The following is a 23,872-nucleotide window of genomic DNA, read 5'->3' as shown; positions in this document are numbered from 1 at the left end:
GTGGGCAACGATAAAACAATGAATGAATAAACTTAAAATGAATCAATTTAAAATGAATCAATAAACGATAAAATTGAAAGTATGAAATGAATACATGAAATTCATATATTTGTACTGCGGATATACACTTTAAGCAAATGAAAGATCATCGCAGTAATGTACTCAACTGAAGCAGTTGAGAAAGGCAAGCTTGAAAAAAAATTCAGGCTTGAACGGGAATCGAACCCATGACCTCTGCGATACTACTGCAGCGCTCTAACCAACTGAGCTATCAAGCCAACTGGGAGCTGGTCACTTGTGAGTTCGTAATATACCCGTGGATGGAGAAGATATGAAATGAATACATGAAATTCATATATTTGTACTGCGGATATACATTTTAAGCAAATGAAAGATCATCGCAGTAATGTACTCAACTTAAGCAGTTGCGAAAAGCAGGCCTGAAAAAAATTCAGGCTTGAACGGCTTGAGTACATTTGAAAGTATTGGCGGATTTCGTTTTCATGACGTACGGTCGTTAAAGAAGATTTTTTAAAAATCTTTGAATGACCATACCAGAAATGGAAGTAAACAAGACTTGGGTCCAGCATTTTTTTTTTTTTTCATCTGTCCTGCTTCACAAGGTAGATACAATACAACTGTTCTTACAAGTTTTACAACATCTATACCATGTGAACAGGTCTTTGTTTGTTTTAAAGTGGCTCACGATAAAGTATATTTCCCATTTTAGCATTCTGTTCCAGCTAGGCTGTTGATGTGGCGAAAAAAAAACGTCAAGTGTAAGCCGGCAAGGCATTTATCAGTAAACATAGTCAATTCCAAATGACGTTAAGATTTGTTGCCATGACAACGTTAAAAGAGTTGAAACAGACACTAGTTTTGTCTTCTAGAGGCTAATAACTTGAAAACTCCTCTGAGAAAGGTTTTGCTTTTATACATCCTTTGTGTAATCGACAAAATAAACATTTTTGAAACCTTTTATTAAAACTTTAGGTAGGGACCAGAGCCACCTTAAATTTATAACATAGCTCTCAATGCTTATGCTACCAACAGATTTGTTTTAAGCAAAATTGTAAAAATGTTCCTTTATGCTAAATACAAAACCTTTTGAGTAATTTAGTCCTTAAGTTTTTAGCCTAAAAAGCTCGAAACTTGATGTCAAAGCAACTTCCATTTGTTCGTTGGTAAGACCTATTCAAATTTGTGCTAAATTTGTTGGTGTAGTTGCCATAGAATGCTAAAGATGCACCACACAACCACTTGCACGCGTGAACACAATGGAACTGTTTGAGCTTATAAATTATACGTTCTGCCCAGGCTTATAGCACGAGTCAAAGGCGGCCTTCACACGACAAACTAAAGTTGGCAAACTCATGTTGGTAAACTCATGGTGTGTGTGAACGACACAACAACAGTTGGCAAACTGTTGGTGAGAATAGAGACAAGTTCTATTTTTTCGCCAACAGTTGGCCAACTTGTTTGCCGTTGCTGCGTCGTTCACACACACCAACTTGAGTTTGCCAACACAAGTTGGCCAATAGTTTGTCGTGTGAAGGCCGCTTAAGTTCTAATTTTGTGCTTTTCAATTGATTCGTTTTAAAAAAAGGTCAAGAGCACATTCAGGTAAAGTAACAAGTTCAAAGAAGTTTCAAGGGAAATCTTTGGCATTGAAGAAAAACGAAAGTTACTACTGCTGGTTTTTCAACTATTAACGGTATTTGTGTAAATTCTTGTTGCAAAGGTTTTCTAAATTCTTTTGTAAAAAGAAAAGTTACCGCTTAAAATAACTTCCAACATCTGGCCGTTCTCGACTTATCACGACTCAGCATGCTGTGCCGAGCTTATGTTACAAAATGTGTTTACTAATACTGCTATACGTCCACCCAACTCCTTAGCGAGTAAAAGGCGTGAATTTAATAATAATGACAGAATGGAATCCACTGTGCAATAAGTATTATTTTAACAAATTTCGTGAGAATATAAGGTCATTAACCAACACTTTTGCCTCTGTTGCAAAGCCATTACGTCTGGTTGTTGTTTTATTAAATATTTTTGTTATGGTCAATTTAATGCGTTCTCTTACGAAATGATTTTTACTAGACGTTTTTAAACAAAAGCAAAAAACATGCAAATGACCCATTTCTGTCCCAGCAATCCGTTAAGTTTCCCCAACTAATTAGTACTGAAGCTCAACTGTTTTCCAAATGAATTATAAAGTTTAACAGTTGAATAGCTTTCTTATTAGCTGCCAGTTAAAAATGTGTATTTATGAGACAATGCACGTGAACTAATAATAATTAAAACGTCAAGTTTGTGAAATCAAAGTATTTACAATTGATTACTTGCGATAAACTTCTTAGGTAATTTCTTGATTTACGTCTGACGGTGAACCAAGTCAACCATTGGTCATCTCTTTCTTCCTAAAAGAAGAAGATAAACAGAAATTTAATGGCAACGGCTGTATAGCCAGTGTATAAAAGTTATTGCCCTTTTTTATTTATAATAAGCAAAGGCAGCCAATTATATCTTGTAACCGATACCCTTACGTCACCTCAGCCTGAAAGGATAAAGATGACTTTTAAATAAAGCATTTGACAGTAACATAAACCTTCTTATTATTCCACTATTGCGCCATTTTACCATATTAGGGCAAAAGAACGCGCAAAATATGCCACGTTATTACACAGTAGAACAGGGCAAAAATACGGGCGGACAAACTTACGGAATACTGGCCCAAACAAAGTGGAAAAATTAGTGGAATAATAAAATCCCTTATTCGATGGTTTAACATATAATACGAGCGGACATTTTGCTCATTGCTTGTATTTTTCCTCGCCCCTGCGGGACTCGGAAAAATACTACGCAACTCGCAAAATATCCGCGCGTATTATATGTTAAACCATCGAATAAGGTGTATTTATAGTTCTATGCACATAACCAGATTTAAGAAGGCAGGTCACCAGAATGCACTTCACCATTCTCTTGACTACGAAAAGAATATTTACAGCAAGGCGCCCAAAAGTGTGACCACTTTTAATTTATTCGCATTCTTTCGTGCAGATTTAATCCAATCAGAAGTCAACTGCAAGCTATCGACGGCTTTTGATTGGATTAAATCTGCACGAAAGAATGTGAATAAATTAAAAGTGGTCACACTTTTGGGCGCTTTGCTGTAACACCGGCTTAACCAAATTAAGAACAAGCGTAGGATAAGTTGCCGTCTTCAAATGCTTTAGCGTATTCCCTAAACTACTGCATGACAACTGAGATCTCAGATAGAAAGGATTATACGGTATTTTTTGTATTAAAATGTCTGTGAAACGATTTTGATTGTCATTAACAAACGCCAACGAACTTTAACTAACTCTGTTGTAGGTGAACAGATGTTACCGAAATTTAGTTAAGATAAATCGCAGATCGGTTACAAAAACCTTTTCATAAATTTATTCTACCGATCGCAATACTGGTTCCAGTATTTTCAGTAATATCAAACGCTAACTTTTAGTTTGTTTTGCGATGACGTTTTCTTCCCGTTTCCCCTAATCAATGTTTATTGGGTACCAATGTCAACGCTACTATTTTAAACCCTTGTATAGAACATTTTAGGCACTCGACTTCTTCAAACTGCGTATAAAGTACACAGTCCAAATTTGTAGCGCGGCACGAGTATAACTGTGTCCTTACGAAAATGTTAATTGGTTGCAATTGTGATCATTATCTCGCACAGTTTGAATGTTTTCTTCTTTAATTTAAACTTACTTTCATTTTCCAAAATCAAACGCCACGTTATCCCCAATCAGCTCAAATGGCGCCCAGTCGCAAACCTTGGAATATCCGTTACCTCTCATCCACTTCATTGCCTCGTGAAGAGATTCACTTGCACTTTCCCCGCGAACAAGGTGCTTGTAGAAACGACTCATAAACTGCTCTGTCGCTTTGTCGTTCAAGGCCCAAAGTGCAACCAACACTGACCGCGCACCAGATCCAAGAAACGCTCGAGCCATTCCAACAACTCCCTCGGCCCTTATCGGTCCACATCCACTGTGACAACAGCTAAGTACTACTAGTTTAGCACGCAGTCGAACTCTTGAAATGTCAGACATTTTCAGTAAGTAGTCGTCTTCTTGTGGAATCTTCCTAGCAGTAGGACGTTTAGGAGCAAGCGCAATTTCACCTGATTCGGAATCACCATGAGCAGCGAAGTGAATCAGACTCACTGAATTCAATCTTTCAAGCACTGCTTGGTTGCTTGCTCCCCTAACAAAGGTTGAACGCCCAGCAGTAGCCCGATCATCTCTGCTTCCTTACCCGCAAAGGGTAATCTAGATATGTGTTTCTTCTTTCCCTTACATCGAACCAGACCAACATTAGGATCTCCCACTATCAGTGCACCAGACTGACTGTGATAGTTTGCTGGACTGTCCTGAATGAACCTGAGAGTCGTCAAAAAAGGAACGATGCGGATCCATACTTTCCACTCTGGGCACGTAATGCTGCAAATGGAACTCGGTATAAGGAGTGATCCGGAACAATAATGATTTCGGGCTCCTCGAGTAAGTCGGCTACAGGAGCGATGATCATCTTGTACAACAAAAGGAGACCCTTTTCAGGATCTTGGCTTTCATTATCATCAGCAAAATCAGAAAACGATACGGTATGATCAAAGTTTTCATTTACCCTTAATGTTTGGAACAATCACACAAAATGGAATTCGGGGTTTCCCTATAGTTACCCACCCCACTCCCGACGAGGAACCGCGAACCGGGCTTAAAAAATTGGGACGTCAAGGCTTCTCTCTGGGCCCAGTTGTTCAAAGGGTGGATAACGCTATCCACCGGATAAATCTCTATCAAGTGGATAAGTGTTAACAAAAAAAAACTACGCTATCCACTGGATAGTCATTTATCTGGTGGGTAGCCTTATCCACCCTTTAAACAACTGGGCCCTGAACAATACAAATTCAACGAAAAAGAACTAACAATGGGGAAATCTCGCCCACACAAAAGTGACAACTTTCAAAGTCAATATTTTAAACAAATAAATGGTTGTCCTTTTCTACTATTTACAAAACATTTATGACTACCGTCTTGCCATCGTTTTTATCGTCCTTCCCGCCTCTGTTTTCCTGCAAGTTTTACCAAAGTCTCAAGGTATATAATTAACTGTATACTGTTTTGACTGCTTGCAAAGCTTCATTCGTTTAAATGTTTCTTTAAACATGGGGATTCTAAAGCTGTAAATGATAGGGTTTACGAAAGAATTGGCCAAACGAAAAATGTTGAAACATTGAAACAAAAGTGGTCGAACACAAGCGGAACAGAGATAATGTGTGCAGTAAACTACGATAGTTGGTAATAAAAAGAGGAGAGACGCAGTTATGACAATAAACAGAGTCCTGGACAATTTAGTGTTTTGCTGTGGCCCATTTTGTCTGTTATGAGCAGCATCAATGGCAGGAACTCTACTGTTAAGTCTTGTTCGGATTGCCAGATAAGACACGCAGACCGTGATCAAACATAAAAACATAATACAACCAAATGCAAATACCAATTGTACGAAATCCAAGATGTTGTACGCAGCTAGCAAGGTAAAAATCCCTGCAATCATTCCAGCTACCCATGCAAAAGTTACACTATAAATGTAGCCTTTGGTGCTTGCCACTCGATGGCGGAGCGGCCAAATCAACGCATATGCACGTTCCAAAGAAATGAATGCGAGGAAAAATATTGACGCAAAAGAAAAAGTTATTTGAAATGCACTTGAAATATTGCCATAACTGGTGTTGTTGATGCTTGAATCTTCAAGTTGGATATCAAACGTTCCTAACGCTATTGGCTCAGTGAATCCAACAAGAAGATCTGCAACGGCCAAGTGAATAAGAAGAAAAGAAGTTCGCTTCAGTCTGTTACGGTGCTTCCAAAATACGAATATTGTGAAGATGTTGCCTACAATAACAATCAGGGACTCAACTACAGCCGCGAATATGATAACAATTGCAGCTGTGTTGGACATGATAGTTCACCTTACTGAGTTACCGAACCATGCTTCGAACAGGCTTGGCACTAAACTGCAGTGTTGTTCTTTCTTTTTTCGCAGTAAGTCGAGTTGGGCTACAAAGTGGCAAGCATTGCTTTACCATAATCAGTAGTGACCGTATGCTCGGCCTGCTGTATTGCATATTTATTATATGACTAGCTCCGTGAGCGGTCAAGATGAAACGAATCCCGTGATCTGATTGGCTACCCGAGTGGTCAAGATGGAGCCATCTTGACCGCTCGGGATCGCCCGCTGTGTTCCCGCAAGCGAAAAAACTTTTCAGTTCCGTCGACGCTACTACAAAAAGCTTTTCCGTCTTAAACTTGAGTTATGAAACAATTTTCCGAAACAACCCAAATACTGTATTTTCTGCCTGTTTCTAGCGAAAGAGAGTCCGATTACAAAGAAATAAGTCTTGAAGCGAACGAGAACAAGCTAATTAACAACAAATGTTAACGAGTTTCGTGAATTTAATTTGCCACAACAACCAGCTATAAATACAAAAACTAAAACGCAAAGCGATTTGAAGCCATGATATCGGTTTCAGGTTCGGCGGAAAAGGGAGGGAAGTCAGTGACATACCTGAAAAATAGAGAATTCGGCAAACTTGTCGTTTGTGTAAATCTTGATGGAAATCTTGATGGAGAAAGCGTTCGGCACGGCAAACCATGCAGGCACTGTAAGCTTTTAAAATTTAAACATCTTTTCACCGAAGCCTCTAAATTCCTGGCCAATCGGCAACGCAAGTGGACGCAAGTAGTCGCAAGTAGTCGCAAGTTGAACTTGCGTATAAACTTGCGTTGGGTGGCCAAACGGACTCGCAAGTGGATGCAAGTTGTCAAAAAAGCGTCATTTTTAATTCGTAATACTGCGAAGACGACTAATTGACAATGCAGCCTATAAAAAGCGAACACGATTAGACACCTGACAAGTGACTTTGTGCAAACAAGCTAAAAAAATAAAGCTTATCCATCTCAGTGAGTTTTCAATATGGTGTAAACATAGTTACCGCTAAAGTCGGACAAATGACACATTCAATAGAGCGCAGGCTAAAATTAAATGACACAAGTAAAAAACATTCTACAGTTAGGACAACATAATAATTTAAGCTTAAATATTAAAAATATCAGGATCTATCGTTAACTTTCTAAGCTTAAATCGTTTCAGAGGTTCTATAAATATGGGAATTCTAAAACTGTAAATGATTGGGTTTACAAAAAAACTGGCCACATGTAAGATGGCTGTAATGTGAAGCAGAGGAGAAGGAAGGCATCTAGAACACAGAAAATGAATGCAGTAAACGACGGACCCGGGAAGCCAGAAGACAAGAGACGCAGCTATCACAACAAACAAAGTCCTGGAAAGTTTCTTGCTTTGATTGTGGACAGTTTCGTTGTAATGAACCGCGCCAATGGGAGGAACTCTACAGTTAAGCTTTGTTCGGATTGCCAGATAGGACACGCAGATTATAGTCAAAGCAAGAATGATGATGGCGCAAAAAGCAACTATCCAATGTACCAAATCTAGGATATCGAATGCAGCTAGCAAGGACAATCCACCTACCCATCATGTATTCCAGCCACCCAAACACAAAAGACGCTGTAAATGTAACCCTTGGTGCTTACCACGCGATGGCGGAGCGGCCAAATCAAAGCATATGCACGTTCCAGAGAAATGCGTACAAGGAAAACTACTGATGCAAAAGAAAAGGTTGTTTGAAATGTCATAGAAATAAATCCATAACTAGTGCTGTTGTTGCTTGGTTTTTCGAACTGCTTGGGGATTTTATACGTTCCAATCACTATTGGTTCTGTGAATCCAACCAGTACATGTAGATCTGAAACAGCCAAGTTTATAAGAAGAAAGGAAGTTCGCTTCAGTTTGTTACGGTGCTTCCAAAACACAAAAATGGCGAAAATGTTGCCAACGATAATGATCAAAGACTCAAATATAACGGCAAATATGATCACAATAGCAGCTGTATTGTACATTACTTCTTCGCGTTTTCAACCGTTTCCTTCAAGTGGCCTGGTATAAAACTGATCACAATTTATTGAACATGTGAAATAAATTATAGTTAATCAACAACTCTTGTTCTATTTTGAGCTATGAGCTTTATTAAATTAGCCAACCATTGTCCTCTGACGATCTCACGTGAGAATCCAGAAAACCATCCAATCAGAGCGATCTTTGGCATCTTGATACGTGCCTGCAAAATTCGATCGCTGTCTTTTGCTCTCACACGAGATTAGCAACAGTGTTAATTCTGCCAGGGAAATTTTTCTATTTCCTCGACACAGGACGAAATACCAAGAATCCGTAAACGGAAACGTTGCGGAAACATGACGGACAGCTCGTGTTTCCGTCTGCGGTTTTGTGGCGTTTACTCGTGTTTCCGTTGCTGCGGACACAGCGGAACCGGACCACTTTTTTACATGTTTCCGTCATGTTTCAGCTGAAGGAAACAACGGTTTCCGCAAGCGGAACCTCATGGTTACCTTTGCGGATACACGCGATAACGTTCCGGAAATATGTTTTTTTCATGTTTCCGTCGACGTATACAGACCTAAAGTTTGCGGATACACGCGATAACGTTCCGGAAATATGTTTTTCTCATGTTTCCGTCGACGTATACAGACCTAAAGTTTGCGGAAACACGGGATAACGTTCCGGAAATATGATTTTTGCTGGTTTCCGTCGACGTAAACAGGCCTAAAAGTGACGGAAATACTAGGTAACGTTCCGGAAACATGTTATTTTTTCTTGTTTCCGTTGACGTAATCAGGCCCAATACTGGACGCGTAATTGTGTGATAGCAGTTGCGGACGCGGATAGTTTCTACCAAAACTTTATTTATTTTCCTTTCCTATAATCATTTTTGTTGTTGAAAAAGTAGCGTTCGTTATTTTACTGATCTTGTTTTTGAAAAAGTCTTACGTATCATAACATAACTTGCTGGCAAATCTGGAAATGGAAACAACCTGATTGTCCCCAAGAATAAAGGAAAATGATATATGTTTTATTAAAATGTATATTGATTATGAACGTTTCAAGGTTCCACACTGTTCGCTGAAGCTAAAAAATTTGTATGAGTGGTTATCACACAGTCAATACACTCAGTCCAGTGGCTATCAATCAGTGCGTACTGCCCAACTAGGGGCATTGGTCGGGCAGGGCCGTACAGATGCCGTCTCGGTTCTGGTTACACGGGCACTTGTGCGACGTTGTTTCTCGCTCAGGCCATTTAAATGAGCCTCGTCTAGTTTTGATTTAATGTTCCTGAGCTTGGTGCGTTCCCACGTCAGTTTTCTTGTTTTTCTTGGCTTTGGACCACTCGATCTGGATCATCGATTTCACTTTCCTCTGATGACATAAAGTCAATCGCATTCGGGGAAGATAGGATCCGGGATTTCTTTCGCCTTGTCTTTGTCATTTTCTGACAGAGTGCGTTTCTGTAGACTTTGGAGGCGCCTGGATAGTTTCTAAAAGATAGAAAGGGAAAACGCATCAAAAAACGAACTTTAACTTTCTGTTTGACTAAAAATATTGTTGTTTAGAACTTTATTAAAAGGCTGATTCTCACCGAGTTAAGTACAAGCACAAGAGCGCATAAGAAGATTGAACACACTCTTTCTTATCATCCTGTTCTCAACATGCACAGGAATAATAAGCCCCGAAGGGATACGAAAAGCACAAGAAGAACGAATAGTTTCGTTTTCTTTTGGTTTTTGTTTATTTCTAATCGGACAGTGTTTGCTCTTCTTATGCGCTTATGTTTATGGCCAGTGAAAACCAGTCTTACAAAAGTTAATGCCAATCGTTTGAGAGAAATAAAGGATAAAGCTGAAACTCTCCAGTTAATCATCAAGGAGCAACAATGTATGTTTCTTATACTTACTCTCTTTAAACGATTGTTCCGCTTAACTTTTCGTCTGTGTTCCTCGAACTTGCTATTTGTTTTTCTGGTTGCATCGTCACGTAAGGATCTCCAGTGTTGTTGAACGGCAACTAAAATGCAACAGAATATTTATCAATAAGGGAGGCTACTTACGGCGTTTCGCCAATTACAAGCCCAAAATACATGTACTACATGTACAGATCTAGAGCGATAACAATTAAACAAACTTAAAACGAAATTTAAGTCTACATCATTCCAAATTTATTGAGGCCCTTTAAAACTGTTTAACTGAGAATAATATTGTTAAAACGAGTAATCAAAAAGACAAAAAAAAATTGGTAATGTACATACAACATTTACGAGAAAATTTACCTCTTATGATAGCCTTTTTCCATTTTTTCTTGCCATACACTGACTGCACTTCTTTGACAACTTTCTTTGCCATGGCCTGGTTTGATGGACTATTAAACCTACGATAGAGGTAATGATCGGTAACGTTGCGGAAACATGACGGAAACGTGATATTATCACAGAGACTTGGATTTTCACGTTTCCGCAGCACGTAAACGTGACGGAAACATAGAGTTCTATGTTTCCGTCATGTTTCAGAAATACGGAAACGTGCGTTTTCGTCCTGTGCTCCCCCCCACCCAAAGCTCTTGCTCACTCATATGCAATAATAATATTATAACAGTTACAGTTTGCCAAAGGGCTTTCCAAATCATATAGAAATTTGCTTAAAAATCATAGAGCAACTCAGTATTGCACTGTAGATTTCTTTGTACACTGATGGAACTCTTAGATTAAGTATCCGTTTTGAGGTTTTTAAATTTGTTGTACACTTAAATTAAATTTCCCTAAATAATCATTTACAAATTTTCGAGTAACTTTATACCACACTTCAGGTGGTTACAATATGCTAATTTATTGAAGGAACAATACTAGTTTCAGAGACACTAATACTTCATTTAGGTTTCTTTACAGCCAATTTAATTGTACTTAATAATATTTTAATGAACAATGTAAATATCAAGACTTGGACGTTGTTTGTCTGAACAAATCATAGAAATCTTAGAGAAGCTAAGTACCTCGCCTAGCTATTCAAATGAACATTCATTGGCAGATCACTTTGCCAGTCCAGTTATAAATACTTTATATCATAGTTACCAAGTTATCCTGTTGAGTTATATTTTATATGTTAGTCAAATAAACACGGGAATGGGGATGAAGTGCTCCTCTCGTCACACTCTTGCCCCCATAGACTCGATTTTCGGAGGGTCAACTCCCTCCAATTATACCCCTGGAGCTAGGTTAGCGGAGGCCCACTCCCTTCAGTCAGAGAGGAGGCCCACTCCCTCCTCTCTACCCAGGAATGTTCACAGTGGCCCTGAGAGAAGGCCAACTCCCTTCTCTTCATCCACTGAGTACATCTCCATGGGCTGTAGGTTTTGTTTTCTTTACACTCCAGGGGTCCATGGGGCTAAATATTAATTAAATATTAACTGAGCACTTTGTCACCCATTTCCCCATTTTCAGCCACACAAAGTTGTTGTTGTCCTTATTTCAAGAAATGAACAAGGGAAGGTTGATTAATTGGACGTTTGTCGATCGATCGCGATAAGTCGAGTTCGGCTACAAACTGAAGTGAAATCCGCCCTCGGCCTGCTGTATTACTAATGTGTTTGTTAGAGCTGGTGCTGTATCAAATAAAGACTTCGCATGTAAAACAAAAATCTACAACTTCCAATAGCATTGCGAGCTGCAATTATCATTAGCTGCATTTGACAAAAAATTGTTTCTTCCATACTGATCAAATATGTGAACACATTTCAAAACCACAGATGTCGCGATTGTCATGTTAAAATTTCTGTATTGAATCGAATTGAAGATTCTCTGAACATAAAGTACTGACAAATAACAAATTCCTAATTTACTAAATGTATTGTCTCTAACGAGATAACGTATCCCATTAAAATTTGGGCTTTTTCTTAAGGTTAGAGAAACTAAAATCGTTAATTCAAGTGACTTTTACAATCCCACCAATTTATTTGTAACATTTGACAAAATATTTTCGCTTACAGCACGATGAATAAGATATCTTTTCCGGAACACAGCTGACGAGTTTCTCACGCAGGTAAAAGCAAGTGTATAAACATTTTTCAAAACAAAGTTCTATTTACCATATACATTGTTTCTAAAAAGAAACGAATTGTCTCAATTACACAATTTGTGCATTCTTGGCAGTAAAAGTCTAACGAGCTGTTAAACACTTAGATTTAGTTCAGCTAGAATCATAAATTTAAGTGACGTTTACAATCGCGGTAAAAGAATTTGAAACCTCGAGCTCCACTGCGGCTGACAAGGTCGAGATTATAATTACTTTACCGTTACACAAGCTTCTATAAGTACTCTCTTGACTGTATGTATTGAGTGCATAATAAGGTATGTTGATGACATTAAATTATTACAGCGTCAAGTCTGGTAATTATTTACAGTTATATAGCACACTTACCTATTTTCGTGTATTTTTGAATTGCAAATGTTCTTAAGTTTACACTATTGCCAGTTGCTCCCTTTCCCTTAGATACTTCACACGAAAGGTAATACTTTTACCAAAGCAAAGGTTCCTTGAATTAAAATTTGCATGACAATTTTTTCTTTGTAACTCTCCCTTGTTGATCACTACGATGTTACGTTACAAAACATAGGATGAAAAGAATTCTTTCCTGTATCAACTTCGAAAGATGTGTAAGTTTGTCTTGTGTTAGTACACGTTTGCGATGACTATTTATTTTTCTTACATGGAAACTGTTTAGAGTAAATACGAACGATTGGCCAAAAAACCTAATAAGATCTCAAGAAAAGTAACTTGAAAAAAAATAACAGTATGTTAATATTATTGTATGATAACTGCTGTTGCTTGGAAACGAAGGAAGAATAAGTTTACGGTCATACGTGACCCATCACTTACTCGAATGCTGTTATACAGGTTCAATGTAACACTGGATGCAAAGCCAGTGGGATTGACCACAGGCTGGACTAAGTTCAGAAAGGTATTGCACAAATGTAGATAGTAACTTTGATAATTATAAGTAGTTTGCCCAATGTAATTGTTCAAGTAATGGTAGACCTGAAAAATGACTGTTACGTTATTTTCGACGTACGTTACCATAACATCAGCAATGGTTAGCCTAGCCAAAGAGTGACTCATAATTTGATTTGAAACTTCCAATTAATAAATTTCATAAATTTGCCCTCAGTTTGGTGGACACAAAAATTCAGCCCAGACAGCACCAGCTCTTTTGAAGCCTCCCAAAGGGAAGGGTCTTACCACGGCAGAGGGCAGTTGGGGAGTACGGGCTGAAACTGGATGCCATGGTTCCTCCTGATGACTTCTAAGCTAGTTTCAGGATTGGAGCCCGCCTGGGCAGCACTGAAGCGTTTTTTTCTTTTGTTTTTACTTCTCCGAGGAAAGCGGGTGACAGAAAGTAAAAATAGCGATAAAACACAGAAAAAAAGACGTTGAATTAAGAATACTCTCGGTAGAAATGAAGTAGCAAAGCAGGCTCTGGTTTACTGTTGGAAAAAAAAGTTGAAACGAGACCTTTCAAAGAAACTGGAAGGTTTCACTACAAAAGAAGGAGACTCTGTCTTACTCTTTTTAAAGAGCAGGCAGAAACAAACGCCCGTCTGAGAAGGAAAACGCTGTGTCACACCCATGCTACCTTGAGAGTAGAAAGGATGAAAAACGATTAACAGTACGGTGCAGTGCGACGATAACCGAACTGTCCTCCGTCCGATATTTTGCTTTCAGAAGACACACTAAATAGACTAAATACAGCTAAAGGAATACATCGATCCTTTCACAAAACATCTAAGAGTGAGACCAAGAACTCATATAAAGAATGTCGGGTCCTTATCACCTACCCAAACGCTACAAATTTCAAATACACTCAGTACTTTTAATAGCATCGATAACAGTCTTTTTCACCACACTATGAGAAATGAACGCCTAACTTTTTCGTTTTTCTCCCTAAGACTCTTATGACTTGATTTTCAAGGTTTATAGTTAACTCTGTACTGCTTTGAATGCCTTCGGAACTTTATGCGCTTAATAGTTTCTCTGAACATGGAAATTCTAAAACTGTAAATGATTGGGTTAACGATAGAATTCGCCAAGCGAAACATGTTAGGGACATAAACTACTACTAAAATGGCACATTCTGAACAAATATAATGAACAGCGTAAAATGCCATACTTGGAAGCCAACAGACAAGAGACGCACCTATCACAATAAATAGTGTCCTAGAAAGTTTCGCATTCTGTTCAGGTCCATTTTGTCTGTTATGAGCCGCATCGATGGCGGGAACTCTGCAGTTAAGTCTTGTTCGGATTGCCAGGTAAGACACGCAGATCGTGATTAAACACAAAATGACCATAGCAGAGCATGCAACTATCCAGTCTGCGTAATCCAATACGCCATGAACAGCAAGCAAAGACAATAAACTTGTAGATATGGCGGCCAACCACACAAAAATGACACCGTAAATGTAACCTTTGGTGTTTGCCACTCGATGGCGGAGCGGCCAAATCAAAGCATATGCACGTTCCAACGAAATTAAAACGAGGAAAAATACTGAGGCGAAAGAAAAAGTTGTTTGAAGTATGATGGAAATATGCCCATAACCTGTACTGTTGATGCTCAGTTCTTCAAGCTCATGAGGAATTTTATAAGTTCCAAGCACTATTGGTTCTGTCAATCCAACCAGTAGATCCGCAGCAGCCAAGTTTATGAGAAGAAAAGAAGTTCGCTTCAGGTTGTTACGGTGCTTCCAAAACACGAATATGGTAAAAAGATTGCCAATAATAATGATCAGGGACTCAAATATAGTAGCACCAATAAAAACAATAACAGCTGTTTTGGACATGATTATATGTTCACGTTACTGAACCGTCCTTTGAACTGGCCTGGGACTTAAATGAAGCGAGTTAATTTTGTCGGAGTGCGTCTTGGCTGAAAAGTGGCAAGAATTGCTATCCGATCCATAATCACTCTTGACTGGGCGCTCTGCTCGCTGAACTGCGGATGTATTTGTTAGAGTTATTGCTGTTTTTAATACAACAGGATCAAATAACTACTTTGAAATGGAAAATACAATCTTCAATTTTCAATAGCATTCAAGCATCAGCTTTCTAATTAATATCCTAGAAAACAGTTCCGCCTACTGTACCATAAATGAAATTTCTTTCCACGCATAATTGCGCGCAACTGTCATTTCAATCTTTTTAATAAAATTTGTACATATAAACAGAATTAAAACACACTCGCAATTGAATAAGACTATTTTATTTTCACCATATGCATTGTTTTATAATAACCTGTTGTCTGAATGTAATTTCAGACTTGTTCCAATTAAATTTGGGAATTTTATGTCTAACGGTACACACCTCTGTAACTGACCTGGTGAAACCTGATGGATTATTAAGCAGAAAGAAGAATCGCTTTTGCTTTTTACGTTTCTTTTTCAAAACACGAAATAATGAAGCATTCAAAAGTAATAATACACATAATTACAGTAGCAGCTGTTTATTGGACATGGCAAGAAGTCAATCTATAAAAAGCAAATTTAATTGAACCGTTTTTCAAAAGAAAATTTAAATAAAAGGAAGTGATGCATGTGAATAAATTTGATGTGACATATAACGTGAAACGTTAGTAGAAGTTATGTATGTAAAGGTCTTTAAATAAACAGTCCATTTCATATTTCATTCTTATTCCACCTTTTTAATAGCCAGTCAAGGTGTAATAGCTGTTTTGGACAGTAATTTTATTGAGAGCACGGTGGCACAATTCTTTTGTCTGATTTTAATTAAAACCAGAAAATCGAAATGCAATTGGATCAAACTAAAAGTTGTAGATCATACATATATTTTTAAATTTTCATAAGATCCTGTTATAGAAAGCCCGCACCAAACCTAAAGAATATATCTCCTGTATCGCGGGCCCTACAGAGGGTCGCCAGTGCATTTAGATAGGACATAGGTGAAGCGCTTGCAGCGACTGCATGAAAACAAATTACATAAAAGAAAAAACTTTAATTAAGGCGTGTCGTGGCAAAGTGCCGAGACTGTTTTACAGGTCGCCTTGAAGGTTAGCAAATTATCAACGGAAACCAAAGATGGAAGCTCACGGGGATTTATTGCTTCAAATAGTAATGATCATAAACTGAAATAACAAGAAACCAAAATCTCTATCACTTTAGCTGACGCAAAAAAAAATCATTGTTTGAAACGCCTTTGTAATATTGCCTCTGCTGTTGATGCTTGATTCACCAATATGCTAAGGGAAATCAAACGATTGGTTCTGTGAATCCAACCAGTAGATCCGCAACGGCCAAGTGTATAAGAAGAAAGTAAGTTCGCTTATAACAATAATAATAATAACAATGATCTTTCAACAGCTAGGAGGCTCCACTCACTAGTGTGGTTTTCAGGGAGGTCCTGAGATAAAAAAAAAAAAAAAAAGGCATAAAAAAATGAATTAAACGGGTCGCCTCAGTCTGTTCCGGTCAGGCTTCCAAAACACGAATATGGTGAAGATGTTACCAACAATAATGATCAAGGACTCCATTAGAGCAGCGCAAATAATTACAATAGAAGCTGTACTGGACATGATAGCTTACGTTATTGAGGTACGGAGCCGTGCTTCGAGCAGGCTTGGCACTAAAGTGCTGTTTGCTTCTCTTTATTTCCCAGTAAGTCGAGTTCGGCTACAAAGTGTCAAGGGCTGTCATCGTAAACATGATCAGTTTTGATCGTATGCTCGGCCTGTGGTATATTGCATATGTATTTGTTTGAGGATCAAAATCTACAACTTCCAATAGTGCTGCGAGCTGTAATTTCTAATTAAAATTGGAAAAAAAACATTTGTGCCAACTGCCCGATTAAACACTGTTATCGCTTTTCACCGTATTCACAACCGTGGCGATTGTCATGTTAATATTTTCATATTGAACTTTCTCTAAACAGACAGTACCAACAACTGTTGTAATCAATATATGCCTTTTTCTAATACCAATATATGTCATATCAGAGTTTTTTCAATTATTGATTTTGGCGACCTTCGCAGTAGGTACTGCTGTCTTAATACAACATCATTAAATAAAGCTACGAATTCACAGCAAAAGAAAAAACTACCGAAACAAGAACTCCCAATTGTATTTCGAACTGCAAATTCTAATAGACATCTGACAAAACATTTGTTTGTACTGTACGATCAAAATATGTGATTACTCTAAACATAAAGTACTGACAAATGACAAATCTCTAATTCACGCTATTCCGGTATTGTCTTTTAGCCAAGATGACATCTGAGGGAATTAAGCTTAGGGCTTTTTTCATTTTTAGAACCACTTTCAGTGAGACTAAAATCATTAATTCAAGTGGCTGTTAAATTGCACCAATTAAATGGTAATTTCGAGGTCTCTATATTGCTGCTGACCGATCGTTTTTAAATTATTACTTCCAAGTTAAGCAAACAAGTACTATTAATCCGATAAGTCATGGGATCGAGCAATTATTTCTCGTTTCCATTCTAACTCGGGCAATAGTTCGAATATAATGTATGCAGATTGGCGCAATGTTTTGCTGTGAAAGACCAAAGTCACATTTTCATAGTCCCCGCATATTTGAATCATCTCTGGTAAGTTTTTGCTTCAAGTCCAAACTAGAATTAAATAACTTCCTGATCCTCAATCAACTAACGCCAAGATTTATTGCACGCGAATTCCCATCAACTTGAACTATCCCTTCTGTACCTCTCTCATACACTGAATTAATTTTATAAGGTAAGGAGTAAAAGAGGGCAACAGGGGCACCGAGGGCAGCAAAGGCAATAAACTGTGATGTGCTTTTCCTCGAAACGCGCGTGGGGATCTCGCGTGGAGTTCGCGCGCGAAGTTAGACAAGAAATAAGTCAGGTTTATATATCAAACTTTTGATGAATTCCACCGCAAAAAGCGACGATTGTGGGATGTATTTTTAGATGCTGATGATGATGTCACCCCAAGCAATGAGGAGGACGAAGACGATTAAATTAAATCATTGTAATGCGATGTTGAACGATCGAAATACTGAAAAGTTTATTTTACCTCACCTTACAAATCTTACGAAGGACAAGAAGAGGATTATTAAATTAATTCCTTGTAATGTTAAACGATCGAAATAAAAGTTTTGGTTGAATGACAATCTGTGTGTTTAGTGTGTATTTTTTTTTAAAACTCTGTACCGATATTTTTCTATCATAAGCGGTTCGAAATCCTTGTTTATATCCGAGGTCACTGTAGCGCGTTCACTCTATTGTTTTTATTTTTCGATTGGTCATCCTTTGTTCACTAGAGCGCATCGAGTCTTAACCATTGTTTTAAAAACAATTATGTTAGCAGAAGAAAATGTATGCAACAAGAAGTTTGCATAATTACAGAATTTAGTGATCTGACGGAAATTAATACTCATGCCTGTACTGAGGAAATGATGGAAAAAACCGCAACCTCCACGGAATAGAAAATTAATCTATGACATCATGCATCTTCACAAACGTAATTTCGTTAAACAAAAAAGTGCCAGTGAAATGTTGATTGCGTAAACTAATTACTAGTTCAAGTTGATGCGAATTCGCGTGCAATAAATCTTGGCGTTAGTTGATTGAGGATCAGGAAGTTATTTAATTCTAGTTTGGACTTGATGCAAAAACTTACCAGAGATGATCCAAATATGCGGGGACTATGAAAATGTGACTTTGGTCTTTAACAGCAAAACATTGCGCCAATCTGCATACATTATATCCGAGTTAGAATGGAAACGAGAAATAATTGCTCCCATGACTTTTCGGTCGGCTGCTCCACAAAGCTTAAATATACCGAAAATTTTACCTTTAAAAAGACTTCTGAATGCAGATTCTTTAACGTATATCAAAATATGATTTTATTTTGCGACAATAAACAAGATGAAAGCAATACTGTCCCTATTCTATTTTTAAATTATGATCTAATCATTTTTATGACGTTTACCCCTGGGGTATTGTGACGTCACTATTCTATTTTTAGATTACGCCCCAATGATGTAATTTTTCTATTTTTAGATTACACCAAAACGCTCTTACGCCCCGAGATGATGTCACTATTCTATTTTAGATTACACCCCATTTCGATGACGTCACTTACGCCCTATTTTTGATGACGTCACTTACGCCCCAATGACGTCACCTACTTAATTAATTCCTCCCCACGTTAATGAGATTCCTACCCACAGAAAAGGTAACCGCTGTGCATCCCTCACTACTACTGAGCGTCTCAAAATAAAACTGAAAGTCATAATAACTATAGGCAAACATGACAAATTTCAAACACAGTGAACAGTTATCACCAGATCGATGGATTTAAGGCCTATAGTTTACTGTATATTGTTTTGACTGCTTTCGAAGTCTTATTCGTTTCAACGTTTTTCTAAACACAGGTATTCTAAAACTGTAAATGATTGGATTAACAATAGAATTCGCCAAACGAAACATGTTTAAGACATCAACTACTATTGAAGTAACACATTCGAAACAAAGATAATGAACAGCGTTAAGTACCAAACCAGGAAGCCAACAGACAAGAGACGCACCTATCACAATAAACAGAGTCCTAGAAAGTCTTGCATTCTGTTCTTGTCCATTTTGTCTGTTATGAGCCGCATCGATGGCGGGAACTCTGTGGTTAAGTCTTGTACGGATTGTCAGGTAAGACACGCAGATCACGATTAAACATAAAATGACCAAAGCACAGGATGCAACTGTCCACATTACGTTATCTAAGACGCCATAAATGGAAAGTAAAGACAATATGCCTGTAGATGTAGCAGCCAGCCACACAGATATCACACTGTATATGTAGCCTTTGGTGCTTGCTACTCGATGGCGGAGCGGCCAAATCAAAGCATATGCACGTTCAAGAGAAATGAGCCCGAGGAAAAATACTGATGCAAAAGAAAACACTAATTGAAATGTGATGGAGATATGCCTGTTATCAGCCCTGTTGAATGTTCGTTCGTCAAGCTGCCGTGGAAGTCTATATGTTCCAATCGATATTGGTTCTGTCAATCCAACAAATAAATCCGCAACAGCTAGGTTTATGAGCAGGAGAGAAGTCCGCTTTAGTCTGTTACGGTGCTTCCAAAACACGAATATGGTGAATATGTTGCCACCAATAATGATCAAGGACTCAAATATAGTAGCACAAATAATTACAATGAAAGCTGTATTGGACGCCATATGTTACGTCAGTTACTTAGCCGTTCCTTTGGACTGGGCTGGCACTAAACCGTAGGTTCCGTTCTTTCGCAGTGAGAGTCGAGGTGGGCAAGATAGCGCCAAGGATTGCTACCGTGGCCACAATCGTTCAGTTGTGATCGACGGCTCGGCCCACTGTATTTGCAAATGACTTTTTTTATAGAGCGGCTGCTGTTTTTAATACAACAGGATGACAAAATTGTAATCTACAGTTTCATCAGCATTTGAGTCGAAATTTATAATTAACATCTGATTGAATAAAATTACTTTCCACGCAGCTATTGCAATTGTCATTTAAATTTACATTAAAAATAGACATGAACAAACTCAAAACGCAAAAATAATTAATTATCCTTTTGTTATTGAGTTGTGATTGAACTTCCGATAACCACTGCTGACATTTTGCAGATTTATGTCTTTCGCGATGTATTTTTCGCTTTTATATTTATTAAAAAATAAAGAGCTTCTTGAGAGCTTTAAAAAAAACCTTGAACGAGCTATTTTGATCGTCGTAGGCGATTTTACTTATGTTTTCGCCGAACGCGTAGCGGCGGCTCATTTACAGAGTTAATTATGCGTATCCAAATTCTGACACATGTTGATAATTGTTTATGCCCAGACAGCTCCCAAATCGCTTTTTATAGATTTAAAATTTTTCCTTCTGTTGCTGGTGTTTTTTCCGAAGCGTTTTTAGTGCAAATAAAAGAAATTTGAATCGAGGACAATTCTCTATAGTCTATCTAAGCTGAGTGATCACTTTTTCTTAAACCCATGAAACCCGATCCCGTGTGGATCGGGGGGTGTAGACAAAACGTGGACCCCCGTTCTGGACCTCCTTCTGGACCCCCTTCTGGACCCCTTTCTGGACCCCTTTCTGGACCCCTTTAATTTTCGGTAAAAAATTAATAACTAAAAAAAATTGTAAAAACCTTTTGCCTGTTCATATTATAGATAAGGTTGTCAACCAATACGTAAGCAGAGCTCAAGTCCGCCCATCAGATAGCTCTCGGGTTCAACAACCCGTTTCATCTTATTATTTTAAGTTACCTTATGTAGGATCCTTTTCTGCAGAAGCTCAGAAGAGATTGCGTAAACTTGTCCACCGTTATTGTACTAACATTGAAATTAAGTTAGTTTTTTCGTCTTTTAAAGTGAGTAGTATGTTAAGTGTGAAGGATCCTGTTCCTTTCGATCTCCGTTCGCGCGTTGTCTACAAATTTTCTTGTGCAGGATGTAATGCCTGTTACATCGGCGAAACTAGCCGTCATCTTTCAACGCGCATTCGTGAGCATCTGAGTAGGGACAGGAACTCACACATTTACCAACATCTGCAGCAGTCTGAGGCATGCCGTAGGCTTGCATCAAAGAACTGCTTTTCTATTGTAGATTCCGCACCCAATAGACTACAGTTAATTTTAAATTAGGCTGTCCACATCCGCTGGGAAAACCCCACGTTAAATAAGCAGCTCAAACATGCTGACTTAACTCTTTCATTTTAGTATTATGTTATTTTCTTATAAATAAGTGTCGTTTAATTTAATTTAATTTTTTTTTGCATCATTTTGTGTAATAATTGTAATTTACTAAGTTATTTTTACTGTTTAATTTCTTTGCCGTGTATTTATACTCGCGCGCATTGTTCCATGTCTCGCGCATTTAAATGCTGCACGTTAAATTTAAAATGTATCACGAATGTTGCGTATCACGCATGTTACGCCATTGCTTGTAAAAAAATTCAACTTCAACTGTAAACGATCCCACAACTGAAGATGATCGTTGGAACGATCGAAACATGTCTTAAAAAAAAATAATATAAATATTAAACTGGGCATATGACTCATCTGTTCTTCGACCGGCGAGTTCGATTTTCTGGATAAATTCCACAGCTTATTCCGGGTTGAAGTAATATCTCCTTTTTGCAATCAACTTCTTCTTCTAATTCCGTAATGTATTTGTCAAGCGTACAAGTTCACCCATCGTATCCGCCATTTTGTTTCGAGCCACCATATTGGATTTGCCGCTGACCAATATCCCCACGCTTCGACAGCTCGCGTCCTACTCGCGCGCAACCACAGGCAGACAAGGCAAACAATCCTCCGTGTTTGAGGCGTCACGAAACGCTATTTGATCTCATACGTTCACTGTAATTTGTAATGACTGACTTCGGCCTTATTCAACTGATCACGAGAAATGCTCCATAAAATACTGGATTTTGCATCCCAAATTGTGGTCTGCTTTATCTACTTTTGTTGTTTTCGTGGTATTTTGTGATTTGGTGGGGTTTTGAGTCCGTTAATTCCTTGCTAGCCGTCACCACTACTTTCTCTACAAAAGTAAGAGAAAGAGACAAAGTAGGCCGACAGCCTCCCAGACTTTGGCCAATTTTCCCGCTTTAACAGTTTAACGCGTCGCTCGCCATCCTGCATCGAGCAAGTTAAATATAGGTAATTTCACAAGATGTTTGCCGAAAATTGCCGCAATTGCTCGGTTCTGACATGCTTAAAAGCCACAGCGGATTTTCAAATTCACTGCAAAATCGCCATCGCTAGAGGATGTGGGCCAAAGTGGTCGATCATAACGCCGATATATATATGTCTGAATTTATCAAAACCATGTCAAAGAAAAGTGACGTCAGTATCCTTGAACAAGTACGTTACTGCCCGAATTGGCTTAAAACGCCACAAGAAAGGGGGGAAAAAAACGACGTGCAGCGCTGAAAGGTAGAGAAGAGAGAGGAGAAGAGAAAAAAAGACTGACATTCCCTTTAGTTTTTATATCATCGAGTTTCTGGCGAGAAAAAAACGCGTTTACAGCGATTTGTGCTTAAAACGGTGAAAATTTCCTTGACCTGGTTTTGATAAATTCAGACATATATATATCACGTACAACTTTCAATTTCATTCAATGCAAAGGATTTGTCCTATTGCGCTGTCAATAAAATTACTTTTCAACAGCTATCGCACCTTGAATGGAAATAGAAAAGTTGAAATAAATATGAAAGAAACTATGAACCAGCTGTAAATATAAAGTTATCACAATAAAGAGTCAATGCAAATTGTTTCTAATTCACTGCAAAATCGCCATCGCTAGAGGATGTGGGCCAAAGTGGTCGATCATAACGCCGATATCAAATTTAAATTAATTTTTATTTCATAGGTACTGAGATTTACTCATGAAAATCGTAGGGAATAAAAATCGTACTGATTCAGAGCTTAGCCAATGAAAAACGCAAACGATGGAATTTCACTAGTGAAAAAACATCGTTCGTCCAATCAGCAACGCGAACGATGAAATTTCACTAGTGATGAATGAACGTACAGGGTTGCACGACAGCCGTTGTACACAAATCGCGGGCTATGAAAATAATTAAAACAGAAGAAAGGTTTGCTTCTTACTTGTGTTCAATTGAAGAGTTCACTTCATTTCACGTCAACAAAGCTAAAATCGCTATTTACAAACTCAACAAGATGTTAACACTACTCGGGAAGACTTAGGAAGGCGAAGAAAAAGGAAGTTAACTCCGCTGTGGAACTCAATAATTATTATCTCGGTGAATTTAAAATCTCAAGCTAAAGAACGATAAAGATGGCAATGAATACGAGCTTCG

The 23,872-nt window shown here is 38.2% G+C and overlaps 4 protein-coding genes and 1 long non-coding RNA gene across 5 annotated transcripts; all 5 read right to left on the bottom strand.

The window, feature by feature from the left end:
• Positions 1 to 2,322: 2,322 nt before the first annotated feature.
• LOC144661673 (tetratricopeptide repeat protein 28-like) lies at positions 2,323 to 4,443 on the bottom strand. The gene is made up of 2 exons (XM_078522483.1): positions 3,760 to 4,443; positions 2,323 to 2,420 (listed from the first exon to the last, which is right to left on the bottom strand). Exon 1 carries the CDS (start codon positions 4,101 to 4,103, stop codon positions 3,762 to 3,764), a length of 342 nt encoding a protein of 113 aa, XP_078378609.1. The 5' UTR covers positions 4,104 to 4,443; the 3' UTR covers positions 2,323 to 2,420; positions 3,760 to 3,761.
• A 702-nt stretch (positions 4,444 to 5,145) lies between these two features.
• LOC144659149 (adenosine receptor A2a-like) lies at positions 5,146 to 6,015 on the bottom strand (the record flags this gene model as incomplete). Its single annotated transcript, XM_078519593.1, has 1 exon — positions 5,146 to 6,015. A coding segment is annotated over one exon (870 nt), but the record flags the coding sequence as incomplete, so codon positions are not given.
• Positions 6,016 to 9,413: 3,398 nt separating this feature from the next.
• On the bottom strand, positions 9,414 to 10,400 carry LOC144659148 (uncharacterized). Its single transcript, XR_013571865.1, has 3 exons — positions 10,307 to 10,400; positions 9,935 to 10,044; positions 9,414 to 9,518 (listed from the first exon to the last, which is right to left on the bottom strand). It is a non-coding gene; the product is annotated as an uncharacterized LOC144659148 (long non-coding RNA).
• Positions 10,401 to 13,922: 3,522 nt separating this feature from the next.
• LOC144659147 (G-protein coupled estrogen receptor 1-like) lies at positions 13,923 to 14,863 on the bottom strand. The gene has a single exon (XM_078519592.1). It carries the CDS (start codon positions 14,861 to 14,863, stop codon positions 13,991 to 13,993), a length of 873 nt encoding a protein of 290 aa, XP_078375718.1. The 3' UTR covers positions 13,923 to 13,990.
• Positions 14,864 to 18,931: 4,068 nt separating this feature from the next.
• On the bottom strand, positions 18,932 to 20,428 carry LOC144661653 (lysophosphatidic acid receptor 3-like). The gene has a single exon (XM_078522462.1). It carries the CDS (start codon positions 20,245 to 20,247, stop codon positions 19,372 to 19,374), a length of 876 nt encoding a protein of 291 aa, XP_078378588.1. The 5' UTR covers positions 20,248 to 20,428; the 3' UTR covers positions 18,932 to 19,371.
• Positions 20,429 to 23,872: the final 3,444 nt, after the last annotated feature.

The sequence above is a fragment of the Oculina patagonica genome, chromosome 7 (genome assembly GCF_052425735.1).
Source record: "Oculina patagonica isolate OP01 chromosome 7, crgOcupat, whole genome shotgun sequence".
Taxonomy (NCBI): domain Eukaryota; kingdom Metazoa; phylum Cnidaria; class Anthozoa; order Scleractinia; family Oculinidae; genus Oculina; species Oculina patagonica.
This window is presented reverse-complemented; position numbering and strand designations above follow the sequence as displayed.